This window comes from Neophocaena asiaeorientalis, unplaced genomic scaffold (assembly GCF_003031525.2).
Source record: "Neophocaena asiaeorientalis asiaeorientalis breed wild unplaced genomic scaffold, Neophocaena_asiaeorientalis_V1.1 scaffold784, whole genome shotgun sequence".
NCBI lineage: Eukaryota > Metazoa > Chordata > Mammalia > Artiodactyla > Phocoenidae > Neophocaena > Neophocaena asiaeorientalis.
Genome location: NW_020174692.1, coordinates 832,569 through 854,369, shown reverse-complemented (window position 1 = coordinate 854,369; position 21,801 = coordinate 832,569). Strand labels below are relative to the sequence as shown.

The following is a 21,801-nucleotide window of genomic DNA, read 5'->3' as shown; positions in this document are numbered from 1 at the left end:
CCAGGCTCTGGTGAAACTAGTATAGTTTGTGCCTGAAGGCAAATGCTAACAGATCTCAAATAGTACCGCAGGATACTAACTGGAATACCTTATTTACCCCAGTATGCCTCTTTAGAGTAACAAATCAAGTACGTCCACAACAGCCTTTGGGTATAAACAGATCCGTTTGGTTTTAAAGAAGTCTCAGTAAGCAATGCCGTAGAACCAAGTAAGCAATTTTAAGAGCCCAGTCACAGTTGTTGCAATAAGGCCCTTGCAGCCCGATTTTCGGTGGCTGGTCGCGTTGGCAGTGTCGCGGGGGCTGCTGGCGTTTCACAGGACCAGGGCTATGTGGCGTTCCTGCGGGCCGGGGCCCTTCTTCCGCTAGGCAGCTACGCCCAGCAGGATTTTTCTTTTTCGCGTCGTCCTGGCCGCCACCGCACGCCACCTCCGAGAACCCATCCTTAACCTCACGGGGGCGCGCGCGGCGCGGGAGCGAGCCCCCTCCACCATCGCTCCCGGAAGTGCCGTGGCCGGCCGCGCGCCGGGGCGGGCGGGGCAAGGCGTCGCTCCCGGAAGCGTCGGACAGCCGGCTGGGCGGGGTTGCGGCTGCCACGTTGGAGCGGAACGTGGAGGTGGCCCTGGGCAGGAGGAGGGGCGGCAGCGAATGCTGGGAGAGTCCGACGAGCGCGGCGCTACTGTAGGAACTGGTCGCCGGGGGTCCCCGCCAGGTGTGTCCGCCTGTCCCCTTCTTTCCTCTTAGAGGGCCCTGGCCCTTCAGGGAGAGCCTGGGCCAACGCTGGTATCCCGGCCTCGGTCTCCGCTGGTCGCCGCCAGCCTGCGGCCCGGCCTCTGGTGGAGGCGCGCCCGGGTCTTCGTTTCGGGCCCGGCGGGTCAACGCCTGGCGTCACGGCTGCTTTGGAAATCGCCCGGTCCGCATCCGCCGACGTTTCCACTGCTGAGCAGAGGCGCCCCTGAGACTTGCGACAGGGTGTCCTGCCGGCGCCCGTAGCTGGCGTCTGAGGTTAGGAGACCTTCAGATCCTTGTGCACAAAGAGGTGCGGTCCCCAAGGGCGAGGGAAGGAAACAAACCTCAGGATTACTTTGGTTGACTTTAGTTTAGCTGGGATTTTTTGTTGCTATTTGAACTGTTGCCAGATTTAAAGGTTCGTAGGTTTTAACTATAGGCTGTTGTCATTTAACCAGGATTGGATTATTTTAAGGGCAGTAGTCGCCGGTCGCAGCCTATACCTCGAAGGAAGTATCATTGAGTGTCGTATGTTTTTGCTAATAAGTTACTATTATACGAGGTTAAATTACGGGGTTAATACTGCCTGGGCTTACGAGCATTATAAACTTTTCCGTGAGCGCAAGGAACTAATTTTACCTAGGTCATTCTGAAGTTGCATTGATGGTGACAAATCCTTCCTCCTAAACTGTCTTTCTAACCACAGAAAACTGGAATTTGATTGTCTTTCTGGGCAACTGTAACTCTATTTAATCAATAATTATGAGCCTCGTCCTTGTTTCATGCTGTCTTAAGTTTTCAGTACATAACGATTGTTCTAGAGTTGGCTAAAGATTACTTACCTTTTCTTAGTGGTTCTTCTGTGCTCCTGGTTTCTCATTGTCCCTTAATTACAGCTCTGGGAAAGTTTCGTAGACTCTAAGAACTTTTGGATAAGTTGAACTGTTTTTGTTGTTGTGAATTTCTGTTACACACATCTAAGTTTACTTAGGAAATGTGAGATTTTGAGTGGATTTACAATTATATTCCTTAATTGTATATAAGTAAGTTCTTTTCTGAAACTAATAGCATAAGAACGGAAAGAAATTTTTGTAGACTGTAAAGAGCAATGATTCTCAACCTTTTGGGATTCCACTCTTTTAAGGATCTGATGAAACCATTGGATCATCTTCCTTAAAAAATGCACATATACACACGGATAGGATTTTCTGTATATTTTCATGAGGTTTACAAATCCCAAATTAAAGATTCTTGTAAGTTGATATTATTAAATTGATTTTTCAATTGTCTTTAGAAGTGTTGTCATTCTTAAATAAGTTAATTTCAGCTCAGAAAGTTTTATTAAGACTGCAGATAAGTGTGACTCCATTTAGTTCACCAATGCACAGTTGCTTCTTTGATTTGGTTTTTGTTGAGTGAGATGAGCCTAGAACATCAATAACATTAAACAAATTCTCCAGAACAAATGTGCCCACCCATAATGAGGTATTTTGCCCACACAAGATGGATTTTTACTAAAGACAGTGGCAGCTAGGGATTGTATTCCTGGTTTGGGAGTCAGAGTTTCCAGTTCTGTTACCTCTTGCACTCTTTACTTTCTGGTTTAGGTCAGCTGTATATGTAGCTTTGTAAGGTTGGTATTTTTTTAGAGAATAGTACTGTTGGGTTTTAGTGTTGCTTCACAAAATTAGCGTTTAGAAAATGCAGAAAGAAAAGTTTTCACTTAACTGCACACAATTGCTGTGGAGACAAACTTGGATGAATAAATAAGTTTTCTGGATCATATATTTTCTTCAGTAGATGTATTCTTTTGAAGATTCACTGGGGTAAACATTTTAAATTGTGACTTTTGTATTAGCTGTCATTTACAAGCATTGATTGACCAGGTGCCAGGGACTGTTCTCTGTGAATTCTCACAACAAACCTATGGCGTACTTTTATTACAGTTATTTTACCAAATGGTTAGCCATGACACACATAGATAAAGTTACATGCTTAAAGTCAGAGCTAGGACATGGTGAAGCTGGGATTTAAACCAAGGATGTCGGCTCTAGTCTCCATACATTCAACTGCTGTGCTATAGATGTTGTCTTATGGGGGTATATGTAAACAAACCATTGTCCTCACAATTTTCCTTTAATATTTTCACAACTATGTTCTGTGTAAAATAGTCTTGGATGAAACAAATCTACATAGCATGAATTCTAATCACATACAATATTGAAAAAAATTACACAAAGTTTTTAAAGCAAGTCTCACTTGGGACTTGCTTTAAGTGAGACTTTAAAGCAAGTCTCACTTTAATCTAAGACTTTAGATTATAAATCTCACTTTAATCTAAGACTTCTTTCTTCATATTTTCAAGAAAACTAGTTACAACTAAATGGTCATTTTTAAGAGGAAATACACATGTATCTAGATGAAGCTGTATTTCCATAGTATTCTTAATAGTTTTGAGAATGATATGTAGTTTATGGTATTCTTGTCTAATTAGATTCAGACCGCTTAATGTAGTTCTAGGCTATTTGTAGTAGAGTGATTTGATGTTTTTTTAAACAACGGTATTTAAGCCTTATGTTCATTACAGGTTCATAAGTGGAACTGCTTCTGGTGGAACATTGAGTACTAAGGCCAAGAAATAGACTTTATAAATGCTTTGAATTCCTACTTAACCATTTTATGTTCTTGTGAATTTGTCTCTCTCTCTCTCAGTAAATGTTACACATTAACTAAGTGTTCATGAATTCAGTAGCCCTTGTTGTATCTTTACTCCTAAAGATACTGTAATTATATTCAATTTGGTTTCTAAAAAACTTTATATATATGTAGCTATTTTGTTTTCACTTTTAGAAATTATTCTAAAGGCACTTTAGTACTTTCCCCTATTTTTTAAATAAGTTAAGTTTTAAACAGTGAAGAATTTAAAAATTAAATATTTTACTTGAAATTGGTCTTTCTAGCTCATCAGTCTTTTTGTATTCCCATAAATACAGACATTCAAAATCAGTCAAGCAAAACTGCATATCTCAGTCTGTGCTAAGCAATTTTGAGTCCAAAAAGGGTAAAAGCTGTAACACTTGATTGAAAAAATGACAGTATTTGTCGATTTGGTGAGACAAGATGACATATAAAACAGTTGGTAAAACAGGCAATGGGAAAATATGTACTAATAGAATGTTAAAAAGTTTTATTAAGATAAATAAGACACTTTATTGTAAGATGCTTGAAGTGTGGTACAGACTAATGTAAAGAGTTAAGAGACTATTTAGATCAGTGTGGATTGGACCAGTAGGGCAGATTTCATGAAGGACCTGGGATTTGAACTTATTATTAAAGACAATTGGCTGAGAAGAAAAAGAGGGCATTTCATATAAAGAAAATAGGCCTCTTTTTCACTTCTTAGAAAATTGGGATTTTTTTTCCTTTTTTTCTTCACAATAATCTTAGGAAACCAGATGTGCAGTTTTCTTGATTAATCTCATGATAGTAATAATCTTTAAAGTAGTTAGCATATTAAAACACATTTTAGGGCTTCCCCGGTGGCACAGTGGTTGAGAGTCTGCCTGCTGATGCAGGGCACACGGGTTCGTGACCCGGTCCGGGAAGATCCTACATGCCGCGGAGCGGCTGGGCCTGTGAGCCATGGCTGCTGAGCCTGCGCTTCTGGATCCTGTGCTCTGCAACGGGAGAGGCCACAACAGTGAGGCCCGCGTACCGCAAAAAAAAACCAAACAAACAAAACAAAACACATTTTAATTTGTGTTTGGACCTCTGTAAAATACATTATCTCATTTCAACCTCACAGTATCCCCTAAGGTAATCACTCTTAACCCCATCTTACAAAGGTAGGTAGGAATTGGGGCTCAGAGAGGTCAAATGATGTGTCGACGGTGTCAAAAGTAACAGACCCAGTATTCAAGTTGAGGATTAACTCCAGAGGCCCTGCCCCTAAGCTATGTAATTCAACCTTCTATCCACTTTTGCCTAAACTAGGCTGTTTCTAAAATACATGTCGTCTTCCCTTAATTTCATCATGCATTGTAGTTTCTTTGCCATTCGTTATTTCTCCTAAATGTTAATATTTCTTCTATGATTAAAATTGAATACTTGAGCTTGTTGTAATAACAAGTAAGAGCTTGGACTCTGGAGCTAAACTTCTGAGTTCAAATCTTGGCTCTGCCCCTTGCTAGTGTTTTCAAATTATTTAATCTTTCTGTGCCTTCATTTTATTATCTGTAAAATGTTCATCAAGTATAAACAATTTGGACATGTAAGACTCAGGGCATGTTTTTAGTCTAAGGCCCTCTTAAGGAAACTGTTAGAGGATGAACTTCATCCTCCAGAGATGAGTAAGAAAACTGGCAAGAGTACTGTTAGAGAACATTGAGTATATTTAACTACAATAGACCTGAGGCTAAAACAAAAGTAGGAATAAGGAAGAAAGAATAAAATGTACATGTTAAATATCTGATGATGTAGGAATTGGTCGTAAAAGTAAAAAATTAAGAGAACTGGGAAGTAAGAAGAAAATTGGATGTAGAGTAAGTTTGTGGATTGCCTAATCTATAATGGCTAGGAGTCAAAGAACATCATTTAAAGCTGACAAATCAGTTAGTAGAAGTATAAGCATATTTAGCAGTACAAAGGTAAACACTGAGAAAGATAATACTGTGATTATAACTGTGTGATGCAAGAGAGGCAGTAAGATTATATAAGCTAATTTTGTTAGTGCTCATAGTAGTTAACTGTGTAAAGAAATAGAGGATTAATAGTACTAAGTGAAATTATTTAAAATTATAGTAACAAAGATGGAACCAGAAACATATACTAGAACAAAAATACAAATCACTCTAATTATCAAAAAATTTTAAAATACACACACAAAAATAGATAACAGTGAAAGACATTTTTTAACATTATAAAACCAAACATAGCAGACTATGATAGAAATGAGAGTAACCATTTCTGTCATATCAGTAAATTTTAAATACATTTATTAGCTAATCTATTAAACATTTTTCAAATTGGATCACTAAGCAAAACCTGATTTTTTTTCACTGTATTCAAGATAGCCAGGGAAAACAAAATGGTTCAGAAGTTGAAAAGGCCAAAGAGCACACATAAAGGCAAATAAAAAGAAAGCTAGGCTATTGATCTCAATATGAGACAAAGTGAAATTCAGGCCAAAAGGCATTATTTAGGATGAAAAATATCCTGTAAAGCTAAAATATGTATTTGACAGTGAACATTTAGCATTGTGAATATCTGTCTACCTATGTATTCAATATGTAAATATGTAACTATGTACTGAATAACAAAGTAACTTTCATAAAGCAAGTTTTAGGAGATACCAGGAGAAATAGGCACAAATGCACTAGTAGCAGGATACTTTTAATTTGCTGTTCTTGATCCAGGACAGATCAAGTGGGGAAAAAAATAATAATAAGGATATAGAAGACTTAAACAATTAAGTCAGTAGGGTAGACTTGATTAACATATATTGAACTCTGAAAACAGAGCACCCCTTCTTTTTAGGTCTTCTGGAACATTCACAAAAACTTGCATAGGCCCCAAAGAAAACTTACATAAATTTCATAAAGAAGAAATAGTACAGAAAAATCACAATGCAGTAAAAATAAAGGCCCCTCCACTTGGATATTAAATTCAAACTGTTGTATCAATGGAGAATACAAATGGAAATTGTAAAATGGGTGATCATAATGGTGAAAACACTAGTAATGTATAGGATCCAGTTAAAGCAGTGTGCAGAGAAAATTCAAAGCCTAAAGAAATAATAAAAATGGGTAAGTGAAGCATTTAACTAAAAAGTTAGAGAAAGAACAAAGTAAACCAAAAGAAGGTACAAGGAAGGAATTAATAAAAATAAATGCAGAAATTAATGAATTCAAAAACAAGAAAAGTAGAATAAGTAAATCCAGAATTTGGCTGTTTGTAGATACTCCGTAAGCAAATCAGTAGCTAAGTTAATTTTTAAAAGGAGGGTAGGAGAAAACAAAACACAAATATTCTTAATAAATAAGGACTAATCACCATACACAGCACAAATTAAAAGAATTATGGGGAACTTCTCTGGTGGTCCAGTGGTTAAGACTCTGAGCTCCCAATGCAGGGGGCCCGGGTTTCATCCCTGGTCAGGGAACTAGATCCCACATGCCACAACTAAAAAAAGATTCTGCGTGCCGCAACTACAGATCCCCCATGCTGCAACAAAGATCCCACATGCTGCAACTAAGACCTGGCACAGCCAAATAAATAAATAAATATTAAAAAATAATAACATTGAATAAAAGAATCATGAGTCTATGTTTGAGTCTAAACAAATAAATTAGAAAATTGTAAAAAAAAATAAAAAATATCATAGGAAAATGTAATTTACAAAAAATGACCTTGAATAAAGAGAATTCAGGACTTCCCTGGTGGCGTAGTGTTTAAGAAACTGCCTGCCAATGCAGGGGACACAGGTTTGAGCCCTGGTCCGGGAAGATCCCACATGCCACAGAGCAGCTAAGCCTGTGTGCCACAACTGCTGAGCCTTCATGCCACAGCTACTGAAGCCCACATGCCTAGAGCCCGTTCTCTGCAACAAGAGAAGCCACCGCACCTTGTGAGAAGCTTGCGCACCACAACGAAGGGTACCCCCCACTCGCGACAACTAGAGAAAGCCTGCACACAGCAACGAAGACCCAATGCAGCCTAATTAATTAATTTTTAAAATTTCAAATAGATCAATATCCATAGAAGAAATAGAGAAAATTACCAAAGGAGTACTTTCCCCCAAAAAGCACCAGACCCAGATGTTTCACAGGAGAATTCTGTTAAATCTTTAAAGACCCAGTAATTCCAATGCTGTTTTTGAAAGTGTTCCAGAACATAGAAAAACTCCCACATTTGTTATTAAGCAAGTATAACATTGATACCAAAACCTGACAAAGACTGTACAAAAGGAGAAAACTATCTATTGAATCTCACTTAAGGCTCTAGGAGTGAAACTTTTAAACAAACAAAATCTAGCAGCACAGTAGTAGAACAATACATCATGGTCAAGAGAAGTTTATTCAGCATATGAAAAGATGGTTCAATATTAGGAAATCTGTTAGTGTAATTTGTTTTATTGGTAGACCTAGGGAGAAAAATCATATGATCATCTCCAATTACCTAATGAAAAAGCATTTGACAAAATTCAACACCCAGTCTTTATGAATAGCATTCAGTAAAACAGTAATCATTGGCCATTTCCATATATATATTTGTATATATATGTATATTGTACAGATATAAATGTGTGTATATATGTATATATACACACAAAAATATATGTATGTATATCTCAAATTCCAAAACCATGCTCAATGGTGATACAATAGGCTTTCTCACTGAAGAACAAAACAAGACAAAAATATCGCTGTTATCACTACTCTTGAATATGGTACTATTAGTACTGGCTAGCTCACACAAGAGAAAGATATCAGAGGAATGACAATTTGAAATGAGGAAATAACTGTCACTGTTGGCACATGGTATGAGTGTATATGTGGAAAACCCAACAGAATCTACTGAAGCACTACTTCAAGAAGAGAATTCAATAAGATAGCAGAATTAAAAATGAATGTAAAGAAATCATTAGCCTTCATATAACAATAAGAACATAGACATTATAATGGAAGGGAAAAAAGCCACATTTACAAACAAACCAAAAGAAAATACTTAGGAGTAAGCAAACCCAATATATCAAAAAAATTTCAAACGATACTGAAAGATAAAAAAGAAGGTTAAATCAAAAGACACCAAGTTCTTGCTGGAAGATTCAGCATTGTGTCAGTTCTCCATAAATTAATTTACTAATTTGGGTACAGGTTCAATAAAAAACACTAACGTTCTTTTTTTCTTCTGGAATTAGACAAAAACTATTCTGAAGTTTAGTTTAAAAAAAAAAAGTAGGGTTTCCCTGGTGGCGCAGTGGTTGAGAGTCCGTCTGCCGATGCAGGGGACACGGGTTCGTGTCCCGGTCCGGGAAGATCCCACATGCCGCGGAGTGGCTGGGCCTGTGAGCCATGGCCGCTGAGCCTGTGTGTCCGGAGCCTGTGCTCCGCAACGGGAGAGGCCACGACAGTGAGAGGCCTGTGTACCGCAAAAAAAAAAAAAGAAGCCATAAATGAATTTGCTAGAAGAAAACTATTGATGAATGTCTTCATAACTGTAGCATGCAGAAAGTCTTTTATAACTAATCAAAATTCAGAAACCAGTTTTTTTAAAGTGAGAAATTTGTAAAAAAATATAAATCATGGTTCACTGATACAATGGAATATTTTTTCAGTGCTAAAAAGAAATGAGCTATCAAGTCACAAAAAGACGTTGAGGAGCCTTAAATGCCTATTGCTAAGTGAAATAAACCAATCTGAAAAGGCTACATGTTGTATGATTATAACTAAGTGATGTTCGGGGAAAAGGCAAAACTATGGAGACAGTAAAAAAGATCAGTGGTTACCAGGGAGGGAGGGAAGAGGAGGGACAGAGGAAGAGAGGGATGAATAGGTGGAGCACAAGAGAGTTTTTAGGGCAGGGAAGCTTCTGAATGATACTAAAACGGTGGATTATACATTTGTCAAAACCCATAGAATGTACAACACAAAGAGTGAATCCTAGTGGAAGCGATGGACATTGGTTGATAATGATGTGTCAGTGTTGATTCATTGATTGTAACAAATATACACCACTGCGCTGTACAAGATGTTGATGAGTGGGGAGGCTGCGTTTGGGAGGCAAGAGGGCAGGGGAGGGAGGTATGTGGGAACTCTCTATACTTCTCACTCAAATTTTCTGTGAACCTGAAACTGCTCTAATAAATAAAATCTATTTTTAAAAAATGGAAATGTTGTGAAAGGTAAAAAAAAATAAGCAAAATCAAAGGTAAAGTCTGATAGCCTAATAGAAAAATGGGCAAATGATATAGACAAGAATAGACAGAAAAGGTGACAGAGAAGGAAATATGGATGACCCATAACCATATAAAAAAAGATGTTCAACGTTATTTATAGTATGAGAAATGCAAATTACAACTATCCAGAGCTAACATTTTTCACCTATCATGCTGGTTACCCTGGAAGGTCTGTAGTAGCAGCAGCTACTTATGGATTACTCTTGGGAGTATGAAAAGGTACAGTAGCCATGGAGGGCAACTTGGGAGTATCCATCAAAATTAAAATTACTTTTATCCTTTAATGCATCAGTTTTACCTCTGGAAATCTACAGCTTTCCTTGCCCATGAATGAAATAACATGTATATATGGCCATTCATTTCAGCATTGTTTGTAAAAATAGCAAAAGATTAGAAACAGCTCAGGTGTTCATCAGTAGCAGACTAAGTAATTAAATTATGGTACCATTAAATTATGGTACCATTAAATTATGGTACATCTTACAGTGGAATAGTATGCCATGTGAATGCATTTATGTAAAATAACAATTTTTTTTAATGCTATAGCACAGTACCTCCTGAATTCTTCTACCAGAGTAACTTTAACAGAGAATATATAAAATAATGGCATGTGGGTTTGTAACTTGGAGTGACCATTCAAAAAAATTTTTTTGCTTTATCTTTATCAAATCTGTGGGTTTGCTTTATTCTCCTCTGTGTTAGTCTGTTTTAATTTAAATTAATTTTTCAAACTGCTCTTATTGTTGAGTAATCCTGCTCCAGGAAGATGCACTTTGTTTATTATGTGCCGTCTCTTACCCCGATATACTGCCACCCACATTGTCTTGTCTGAGAAACGTATTGTGTACCAAGATTAATTAACCAAATACTTACTGTCCCTGTTTTTGCAGGTTTCTTTCCAGACTGATTTTTCAACTGAAGAGCTATAATCTGTAAACAGTTAGAATAGCCCTATATTTGTCTCAAAATAATTTAACAAGTTTCTCTTCTTTCTAATATTGAACATTTCCCAACAAATGATACGTAGACCAATTTGACTTACTGGCATTCCAGCACTACTAATGATGTATTGGTTTGTCTAGTATATTTCTATGTAAAAAAATATTTCTTTGTTCCATATTACATGTTTATTATATTTCTGTGTGAAATATTCTCTTTAGCAGAATGAAGTTAAAGGAAATAGATCGTACAGCCATGCAGGCATGGAGCCCTGCCCAGAATCATCCCATTTACCTAGCTACAGGTAAGTTCAACAGAGAGAAGATAGTATGAGTCACCTAATTCCTTCTCTTCCGCATCTGACTTATTTACACTTGTCCTTTAAAATTCAGTTCAAGCTTCATCTCCTCTAGAAAGTCTCTCCTTCCCTGGCGAGATAATGTCTAGCCTTTGGATCAGCTGAGTTCTGTGCTTGTACGTCATAGCATTAATCATGGTCTGTTACATTTAGAGTGTCTTCCCCACTTCATAGAATTGTGCTTTATCTTTATTCCTCCAGTATTAAGCACAATAGATAACATGTAAAAAAGTTAATAAAATATCAGTTTGAATGAATGAAGAACAGTTTTGATGCTAGCATTTTTATATAAAAAGAGTTGGAGTTATATCGTTTGTAACTATAAACATGGGGCTGTTTATACAGAGAGGTTTTAAAATATCTATAGGCTTAAAAAATTATCTTCACTACCCACTCGTACAAACATCATCTCTGAGCCTTGCATCAGAATCTTATTGCTATAGTAATTTAAGCATCTGCTCAGTGGTATATGTGCTGAGATTTCAACCACTAGTGCAGCATTCATGAGTGAGATAATTGAAAAGTGTGCATTATTTTGTATGGTTTTCTCTGAGTCTTTTATTTTTGCATATGTAGTTACCATAAATGTATTTTCTGTAGGAACATCTGCTCAACAATTGGATGCAACATTTAGTACCAGTGCTTCTCTTGAGATATTTGAATTAGACCTTTCTGATCCGTCCTTGGATATGAAATCTTGTGCCACTTTCTCTTCTTCTCACAGGTATGAGATTCAACCTTAAATTCACATGATTATTCAGTTATATGTTGTGGTTGATGCCTAGTGTGTCTACAAATGTTCCATTATTAGAAACTGTAAGGAGTACTATCAATGACGTGAAATATTTTGTGAAAAATTATATGAGTGCATTTCTACGGAAGTAAAAGAAGTGTCTATCTGTTTTATTGAATTTTTTACTACTGACTGTTATGTGTAGGATAGGAAGGAGAGGCTCTAGTTTCTAGTATTTTTTTCTTATGATATAGTAGAGTTACTTTCTTTTATCTCCTTTATCTCAGCTGTTTACAAAAAAAGGTAGGTACGACTAGAAAAAGGAGTAGTTGGATGAATATTAAGATGTTAATAGTGATTTTCCCTGAATGGAGGTTGGTTTTTTTTTTCCCCTTGTACTTATCTATATTTAAAAATACATTTCACAGAGAATTTTATTGACATGATTTCTGGTACAATAGGTGTTTAGATCACCTTTCCAAGTACTTAAGCTGTATTATAATGCAGAGAAGGACACTTTTCTTTGAGTAGTAAAATATGCTTTATTGCCTTAATAGCTTGGCAAGTTTTGGGGAAGAATTTTACCTTAGCTAACAATACAGTTCAGATGATGGAGTCTCATGGGACCTCCCATAGTCTTCCAAGCCCTCCCACTGTGATGGGAACCCCAGATACCTTTCGTCTAGCAGTTTTTCTCCTCACCACCATTTGTCTTGTATATCTCCACGCTGCCACCTTGCCAAACCATAATCTTTTATTCTCCACCAATGGGGTACTTGTCATAATAGACATAATTTTGATGTCACTTTTCTACTCTCAGAATACATTATTTTTCTTAGAAAATTTCAGATGACTCCCTTAACTCCTTTACTATTTAACAGGTAATTTGTTAGTGAGTACTTCTGTAGTCAAGTAAAATCAGGGAGGTGGTTGATTAGCTCTATTTTATAAATGAACGAAAGTAACTGGCTTAGGGTCTCACAGATTCTAAATGGTAAAACCATTCTTAAGCTCATATCTTTTGACACACAAATCAAGTGTACTTTGTCATGTTAGCTCTACAAAAGAGTTTTTGTACTCTTTAAGATTACAAAATGAAACATGTATGTATGAGTATAAATAAAAACTAAAATGCCATTTCACCAAGTTATGCAGTTACCAGAAATAGAGGAGAAGCAGTATTTTTGAAGTATTTATGAAAACAAATGTATAATTTCAGATTCTTTTCTACATTTATTTGACTTCAAAAAAGAGTTATTTTGCTCATTTTCTCTTAAAGGTACCACAAGTTGATTTGGGGGCCTCATAAGATGGATTCCAAAGGAGATGTCTCTGGAGTTCTGATTGCAGGTGGTGAAAATGGAAATATTATTCTTTATGATCCTTCTAAAATTATAGCTGGTGATAAGGAAGTTGTGATTGCCCAGAATGACAAACATACTGGCCCAGTGAGAGCCTTGGATGTGAACATTTTCCAGGTTAGACTTTTGACATTTATTCTTAATTCTTGAGATAATGTGCTGCTTATTTTATATAAGTATATGAATCTGCTGTGCCTCAGTCTTGGAATTGAAAGCTAAAACTGTGCCTGTGCAGATTGATGAGTGAGTGTATTTGTTTGAAGAATGGAGGGTTCAAGGGCTTCCCTGGTAGTGCAGCAGTTGAACATCCACCTGCCAATGCAGGGGTCACGGGTTCGATCCCTGGTCCGGGAAGATCCCACATGCCGCAGAGCAGCTCAGCCCGTGCGCCACAACTACTGAGCCCATGTGCCTAGATCCCGTGCTCTGCAACAAAGAGAAGCAACTGCAGTGAGCAGCCTGCGCACCACAACGAAGAGTAGCCCCCACTCGCTGCAACTAGAGAAAGCCAGCATGCAACAATGAAGACCCAACACGGCCAAAAATAAATAAATTTTAAAAATAAATAAATAAAGATCTTGAATTATTACGATAATTGAGTATAACCAGAAAATGAATATTATCTTTTATTTTATTTTATTTTATTTTATTTTTTTTATTTTTTTGCGGTACGTGGGCCTCTCACTGTTGTGGCCTCTCCCATTGCGGAGCACAGGCTCCAGACGCGCAGGCTCAGCGGCCATGGCTCACGGGCCCAGCCGCTCCGCGGCATGTGGGATCTTCCCAGACCGGGGCACGAACCCATGTCCCCTGCATCGGCAGGCAGACTCTCAACCACTGCGCCACCAGGAAAGCCTGAATATTATCTTAAGAAAGTTTAAAATAGTTATTTTTCTTGTATTATAAATAGATACTTTGGGTATAGAAATATAGAAACCCTAACTTCTTCATTCCTGTGTCTACTCTTTAGATTAGATAGCTAATTCCTTTGTTAATTGGATTAAACAGCTGCTGACTTTTGGTTAGTGTCTTGTATCATAGGTGGCTACTACCAGAATTCCTCTATTTTCATAGTTATATGTCAGTTGTTTATAGAAGTATTAATGAGAGTGAACAGTAAAGGATGAAGGTCAGTATATGAACCTCGTTATCTTCCTGTACTTCATATCACAATTTTAGGGTCTTTTTGACCCTAAAATTGTGCCACCAGGAACTAGATTGAACATAAATGAAATGTAACAAGATTGAGCATAAATGAAATGTAAATACGTGAGGACAAACATAGAAAACAAATTTATGGTTACCGAAGGAGAAAGGGCTAGGGGAGGGCTAAATTAGGAGTTTGGGATTAGCAGATACAAACTACTATATATGAAATAGATAAACAATAAGGTCCTACTGTATAGCACAGGGAACTATATTCAATATCCTGTAATAAATCATAATGGAAAAGAATATGATAATATATATATATATATATAACTGAATCACTTTGCTGTACACCAGAAACTAAAACAACTATATTTTTTTAATTGAAGTAAATCAACTATACTTCAATAAAAGAAATTTTTTAATACATAAATATGTGAGGATTTAAGACAATAGATTTTACTAGCCCTATCTTGGTCCAGTTCCAGAAGCTGGCTTTGAGGTATCCTGAGATAGATGCCATTATTTTAGGATTTGGCTATTTGTCTGAAGCAATAATTGGTGACTTATTTTTGTCTCCCACAACAGGTCCCCTTCCAGAGATGCAAACCACAAGCAGTAATGCGCATATAGTTGCATAATTAAGAATTTATCCATGCAATTACTTTTTAATGTCTTATATTAAAATGTCAGTAGATGTATTGTCTTTTTAGTTTAATAGAATTTTAGAATGTTTCTTTAAAAAACTATATACATTTCAGATTGTTATGCATAGTTTTTAGGAATTCATGCATTTTGCTTTTTTAATTAGAAAAATTATATGCCTTAAAACAGACAGGTCTTTCCAGCCCTGAATTGGATTATTCTGAGTTCTCTTAATTATTTGTAAGTACTATTTAGTTGTTAATTGTTTCTTATTACAGACTAATTTGGTGGCCTCTGGTGCTAATGAATCTGAAATCTACATTTGGGATTTAAACAATTTTGCAACTCCAATGACACCAGGAGCCAAAACGCAGGTATTACATTGATTTCAATGTAATCAAAAGAACCAAAATCAGTTTTTCTACACTTTGTTTTTTTCACACAGAATATATTTGTTTAAAATCAGTTTTTAAATGTCACTGATTTTCCTTCAGCATAGTAAAGTATTAATAAATATGTTTCTTTAGAGCATCAGTGAATCCTTCAACAGTAAATATTTATTTAACACTTACCATCTGCCAGACACTGTTTGATATACTAGACTTATGGTAGTAAATAAAAGACAAGTCTTTAATAATTTTCTTAGGTATAATATTTTATATAGTATAGTATTTTATATAATATGGTATCTTAACAATATCCAACCTTATAATAAAAATCATAGACTAGAGAGGAAACTTATTTTTAAAAAAAACACTCAACCTGTTTCTTATGTAATTCTAATAAGTTGAGAAAGAACAGTCCTCCCCCTGCCTCCTTGAGTTTCTTTATGTTGTATAGACCAGTGGTCCCCAGCCTTTTTGGCACCAGGGACTGGTTTCACAGAAGACAGTTTTTCCACGGACTGGGGTGGGGGGGTGGTTTTGGGATGATTCAAGTGCCTTATATTTATTGTGCATTTTATTTCTATTATTATTACATTGTAATATATAATGAAATAATTACACAACTCACCATAATGCTGACAGGAGGTGGAGCTCAGGCGGTAATGTGAGCAATGGGGAGCAGCTGTAGATACAGATCAGCTGAAGCTTCGCTCATTCACCGGCCGCTCACCTCCTGCTGTGTGGCCTGGTTCCTAGCAGGCCGTGGACTGGTACCGGTCCGGGGGTTGGGGACCCCTGGTATGGACTCCTCAATTTGAGTGGCCATTATAATGGGCCGTAACATTTTGGCAATCTGAAAGGTAGCATAATAATAGTGTGTGGCCTACCATTTATTAAAGATAGTTTTCTAGGTCTAGGTTGTAACTTTTGCTCTGCTTAGATGTCTGTCATATTGACCAGCATCTACTTTGTGGTCTGTTATCTACCTTGGAGCAGTTGCAAAGTAAAGAAACAGCGCTTGGTTTGTAACAGGAGCTTAATAAATGCCTGGTGATAAACAAGGTAAAATACTTGAATTGGCATATACCTGAGCTTTAAACTCTATTGCATGATGTTGAGAACTTAAAAATATAAAAATAAATTTTTGGAATGAATAGATCCGATTTTTAAGTAATCCAGTTTTTAAAAAGAATTAGATTTTGTAGTTAAATTTGATTATTATTGAGAAATGGCTTTTAGTTGTTTATTCCTTATAGCCCCCAGAAGATATCAGCTGCATTGCATGGAACAGACAAGTTCAGCATATTTTGGCATCAGCCAATCCCAGTGGCCGGGCCACTGTGTGGGATCTTAGAAAAAATGAACCTATCATCAAAGTCAGTGATCATAGTAACAGGGTAAGTTTGTGATTGATTTGTGACAAACATGTTTTATTCCTGCTGTAGCTATTCCTATATAGTTTGTCAGAGTAGGCAACAAATCAAATTTCTATAAAGTCTAATCCTGTCTTTTTATGGACCAATCATGTTGGAATGAGAGGTTTCTTCCTTTGGGGAAAATAATAAAATTCCTACTAAACCACACTGGATATATTAATGATGAAGAAAAAGATTGGTTAATCAAGGGGGTTATTCCATGATATACTGGTTGTTTTGCTTTGCTAGCTGTTCCAAAGCATTATAGCAACTTTTTAATTCATCTTTAGCTTTCTCAAGAATGTAAAAATTGTCCCTGCTAGTAATTTTATGACTGTGAAGCTGTAGTTTCCAGACTCCTGGCTTCATCTTTTCTGATTAGGTACTGCTAAAGTGAGCTGATGTTCTCCCACTTAACACAGTATATGCTGTTGTATAACACATTACATTTTCAGCTTTATAGATTCATTAATATTATGTCATCATGTGCTATAAAGTAATTTAGACACAGTTTAGGCCTTGTCTTGCTAATTTGTTTTTAATTACATTGTTTAGTTGGACATTTAAAAAAAAACGAGTTTGCCTAAATCAGAGAATACATATATAACTTAAAAACAACAATAATAACAACAAAAAACATTATTTACAAGAATGTTTCTTCAGGGTATTATTTTTCAGTGAGTCAAAAATTTTAAAACAAGTTTCAGTGGAATAAAGTATACAATAAACATTTCAGTCATCTTTTGGAATACTTAATAGGATCTGAACTTCCAGGTAGTTCTCAATAATAATGTTAATTTATCCCATGTGAAAATTGAAATAGTAGTTGTTGCTTTAGACACTTTCTCTTGATTTTTATGGTGAAATAGAGGAAAGATATGAATTTTTTGTCATTTAAATCTTATCTCTTTATTTTAATTTTTCTGAAAGTATTAAATTTTAAATTTATATAAAACTTTTCCCCTAGTTACAATTTTGACAGGAGAACTCATTTTTGGTATAGAATTATTCTGGCGCAGAATGATTTTATGTATCAAAGGGTTGGCTGAATTGAAAACCTTTAAACTTTTTATGTTTAATACTACTGTTTAAGAGTGTTTAATAGAATTTAATAGTTGTATGGGGTTTTTTAATAAACTGAAATTTTAAATAAATAAAAATAGATTAAAATAATGATTAAATAAATAAGAATTCTTTTTTTTAATAAGCCTGAGCTGATGTTTGGTACTGTTTGCTTTAACAAAGGCATATTCCTCATGTTCATTTTGGCTTTTCATAAAATAGTATGACTAAAAATAAATAAATAAATAAAATAAAGTAGTATGACTGATAAAAATGTGAGCCTTAACTATGTACAGATGCATTGCTCTGGGTTGGCGTGGCATCCTGATGTTGCTACTCAGATGGTCCTTGCCTCTGAGGATGACAGGTTACCAGTGATCCAGATGTGGGATCTTCGCTTTGCCTCCTCTCCACTCCGTGTCCTGGAAAACCATGCCAGGTATCTTGTTGCTCTTCCAAAAACACTTAATTTGTGTATTTTTAAAAATGTATTTACTTACTACTTTGAATTATCAGATAATTTTTTTTTATTTACTTATATAGTTAGTTAGTTATTTTTGGTTGGGTCTTCTTTGCTGTGCACAGGCTTTCTCTCTAGTTGTGGTGAGCAAGGGCTACTCTTCATTGCAGTGCACGGGCTTCTCATTGCGGTGGCTTCTCTTGTTGTGGAGCACAGGCTCTAGGTGCGCGGGCTTCAGTAGTTGTGGCACACAAGCTCAGTAGTTGTGGCTCGCGGGCTCTAGAGTGCAGACTCAGTAGTTGTGACGCACAGGCTTAGTTGTTCCGTGGCATGTGGGATCTTCCCGGACCAGGGCTTGAACCCGTGTCCCTTGCATTGGCAGGTGGATTCTTAACTACTGCACCACCAGGGAAGTCCCAGATAATTTTTTTAAATTAGGGAATCTACTTTGTCTCTGTCTTGTAAAAGTCAACGTAAATGGTTTATTTTTATTTTAAGCAATAGTCATCTGATATTCTATACCAAAAAATGATAATCAAATCATATCATGAAAATGTGTTAATGGATTTTCCACTACTTATTTCAAATAACAGTTAATAGATCAAAATTCTAGTATATCACAACATTTTGGGACAACTCACGACCTTATACAGTTTGATCTTTATTTGGTTCATCATACTTATCAAGAGTCTTCCATAACATTAAATGTCAAGCAACAATTGAAAAGTTTGTTTTATTTCTGAGTGTTTATCTTTTTTTTTTAACATCTTTATTGGAGTATAATTGCTTTACAATGGTGTGTTAGTTTCTGCTTTATAACAAAGTGAATCAGTTATACATATACATATGTTCCCATATCTCTTCCCTGAGTGTTTATCTTAATTTAAAAAGCAAACATTTTGAGAAATTAGGTGGTTCATTCTGCCTTTAATTTTAATAAATGTGTGGATGCTCTAAAAAAGGTATGAGAATTGTCTTGTGTTAGTTTTAGTAACATTAAATTTAGTTTGTGGGAACTCGCTGCTGGTCCAGTGGTTAGGGGTCTGTGCTTTCACTGCAGGGGACACGGGTTCCATCCCTGGTTGGGGAACTAAGATCCTGCAATCCTCGCAGTGTGGCCAAAAAAAAAAAAAAAATTTAGTTTGTAATTACGCACATTTCCTATCATTAATATTCAGGTACCCAGGGAGTTCATGCACATTTGTTCAGTGTTTTTAAACGAGAAACAAATCCCTTTTAATGTTATAGTACTTTCTAAGTACTTTGGGCTTTTTTCTTCTTTCCTGTTTGGGGATATGTAAACTAAAACTTTAAATCCCTTCCCGCCTTCCTCCCCGCTCCCCCCCCCCCGCCCCATAGTGGAATTACACACTTTGAGAAGTCTTAAGGTTTGTGACCTCTCCTTGAGCTTCTTTATAAAGGAGAAAAGAGTCTGGTCAGAATGTAATCCTGTTTAGATATTATGCTTCAATAAGCTCTTTGTAAAGAAAGGATGATTCTGAGGCGTTTTAATATTTTTCTCACATTGGGTAAGGTTTTATTTATTCATTCAACACTTGCTTATTGAACACGTACTCTGTACCAAGCACTGTGCTAGGATTCAGTAATATAACAGACAAAAATCCCTGCCCTTTTATTACAGAGTATTGAGCAGAGTTCCCTGTGCTATACAGTAGGTCCTTGTTGGGAATCTGTTTTAAATATAGCAGTGTGTATATGTTAATCCCAAACTTGCAAATGTTAGCTTGATTTAGGCTCATAACAAACCTATGGTGTAAATACTATTATCGCATTTTACACATTGGAAATTGAAGCTTGGCAAGGCTAATAAGCTTGGCTTAGGTCTCAAAACTAGTCAAGTGCTGACTTCCAACCCATACATACTGATCCTAGTATCTATGGTCTTAACATTACATTCTGCTGCCAATTTTAGGAGTGGTCATAATTTAGCAAGATAGAATACCATACTGGGTGCCAGGAGCAAATCAACCTCACTAGTTCTCAATTTTCTCCCTCTAGTAAATGCAAGAGTTGGAGTATATTATGATTATAATATGATCTTTAAGGTCCCTTCCAGTTCTACAATTCAGTGATTTTAATACTTAGTAAGAACCTAAATGTTCCTTAACATGTGATATTAAATATGATATTGATTTCTTTAAAAGGCATTCTTGACATACCTTGAAATTTTTGACATGCGTGATTAGATTCTAAAGAGCGGAGACAATAAAAGTTCATTATTGCTACAATTGGGGAAAGTTGAATATGGACTCTAAAGTATTGCATATAAATGATAAATATTTTCAGTATGTAATTGTATTGTGATTATATAGGAGAATGTTCTTATCCCCAGAGATAAGTGTAGAAGTAACATGTCATAATAGCTGCATTTAACTCTCAAATGGTCAATATATATATGTAGAGAGAGAGAAAGAGAAAGACATAAAGTAAATGTAGCCAAATCAGTGAATCTAGGTGAGGAGTATAAGGGTGTATATCACACTATCCTTATAATTTTTACAAAGATTTTAATGCTTAAAAAATAAAATGTTGAAGAAAAATAATAAAATAAAATAAAATAAAATGTTGGAAACAAAAGGTATTCTTAAATAATTTGGGTCCTTTTCCTATAGCGTATTTTCCTGATTCTGAGAGGACTTAGATTGTAAGAAATATCATCAAATTAAAAACAACTTTTGAGGAAAATAAAAACAATATATACCTCGATGATAAAGTTTATCTGTATTTTGGAAATTGAAAAACTGTATCTTAGAATTACTGTAATGTTTTCAGGAAAATTTAAGGTTATTAATTTGTATGTTTTTATTTTATGAAATACACAAACGTAATTCTAGTTTCTAGTGTTTTTCTAGTCCCTGTTATCTACTAGCTGTATTTCTACTATTTTCTAGTATCCAGTATTTAAATCTTAGTTTCTAGTATTTTTCTTCATGGTCTGGTAATGTTAACTTTCCTTCTTTCATCTCTAAACAGCAGAGGCATGAATGTAGAAAAAGCAAACTATTATATAGCACTTTTTTCTGGATGGTGGGATAGAGGGGTTTTTTTATTTTTACAGGGGATGCTAATCTGAATTTTCAAAATATCTACCAAAAATACTACTCTGTTTATACTTAGTATAAAAAATCCAAAGGATATTAAAACACAAAAAGAATTATAAAATCAAATCTTTAGTATTTAGATCTGTAATATTTCTTTGTGAGGCAAATTTAAAATGTTTCCTTTTAGTTAAAAAAAAACTTATGTAATAGGAGAACTACTCCAGTAACGAAAAGTAGAAAGTTAGTAAACAAAGAGTAGAAAACATGAAGTAGATTTCCTACCCATCCATAGGTAAAACTTTTATTGTACATATCCTTATATATACATAACCCCATTTATGCAAGTATTTAATGTAATTATATGTTTTATACAAATTTATGTACAGAGTTAACCTTTTTTCATTGGTGAACAGTGTATAATAATAAGAAACAGATTTCTACAGCATAATTTTTTTAACATCTTTATTGGAGTGTAATTGCTTTACAATGGTGTGTTAGGTTCTGCTTTATAACAATGTGAATCAGTTATACATATACATATGTTCCCA

At 35.7% G+C, this 21,801-nt stretch overlaps 1 protein-coding gene across 9 annotated transcripts in view; it reads left to right on the top strand.

The window, feature by feature from the left end:
* The first annotated feature begins 578 nt into the window (after positions 1–578).
* SEC31A (SEC31 homolog A, COPII component) overlaps positions 579–21,801 on the top strand; it is a 65,621-nt gene continuing 44,398 nt past the window's right edge. For 7 of the 9 annotated variants that reach the window (XM_024758886.1, XM_024758883.1, XM_024758885.1 and 4 more), the window contains exons 1-7: positions 579–710; positions 10,844–10,926; positions 11,581–11,704; positions 12,993–13,191; positions 15,147–15,242; positions 16,511–16,651; positions 18,028–18,170. In XM_024758886.1, the coding sequence (XP_024614654.1) occupies positions 10,848–10,926; positions 11,581–11,704; positions 12,993–13,191; positions 15,147–15,242; positions 16,511–16,651; positions 18,028–18,170 (782 nt within the window). In that variant the 5' untranslated portion in view covers positions 579–710; positions 10,844–10,847. Of the gene's footprint in view, positions 711–737; positions 1,004–10,843; positions 10,927–11,580; positions 11,705–12,992; positions 13,192–15,146; positions 15,243–16,510; positions 16,652–18,027; positions 18,171–21,801 lie in introns of those variants that run through there. The other 2 variants (XM_024758879.1, XM_024758880.1) reach the window with 2 other exon arrangements.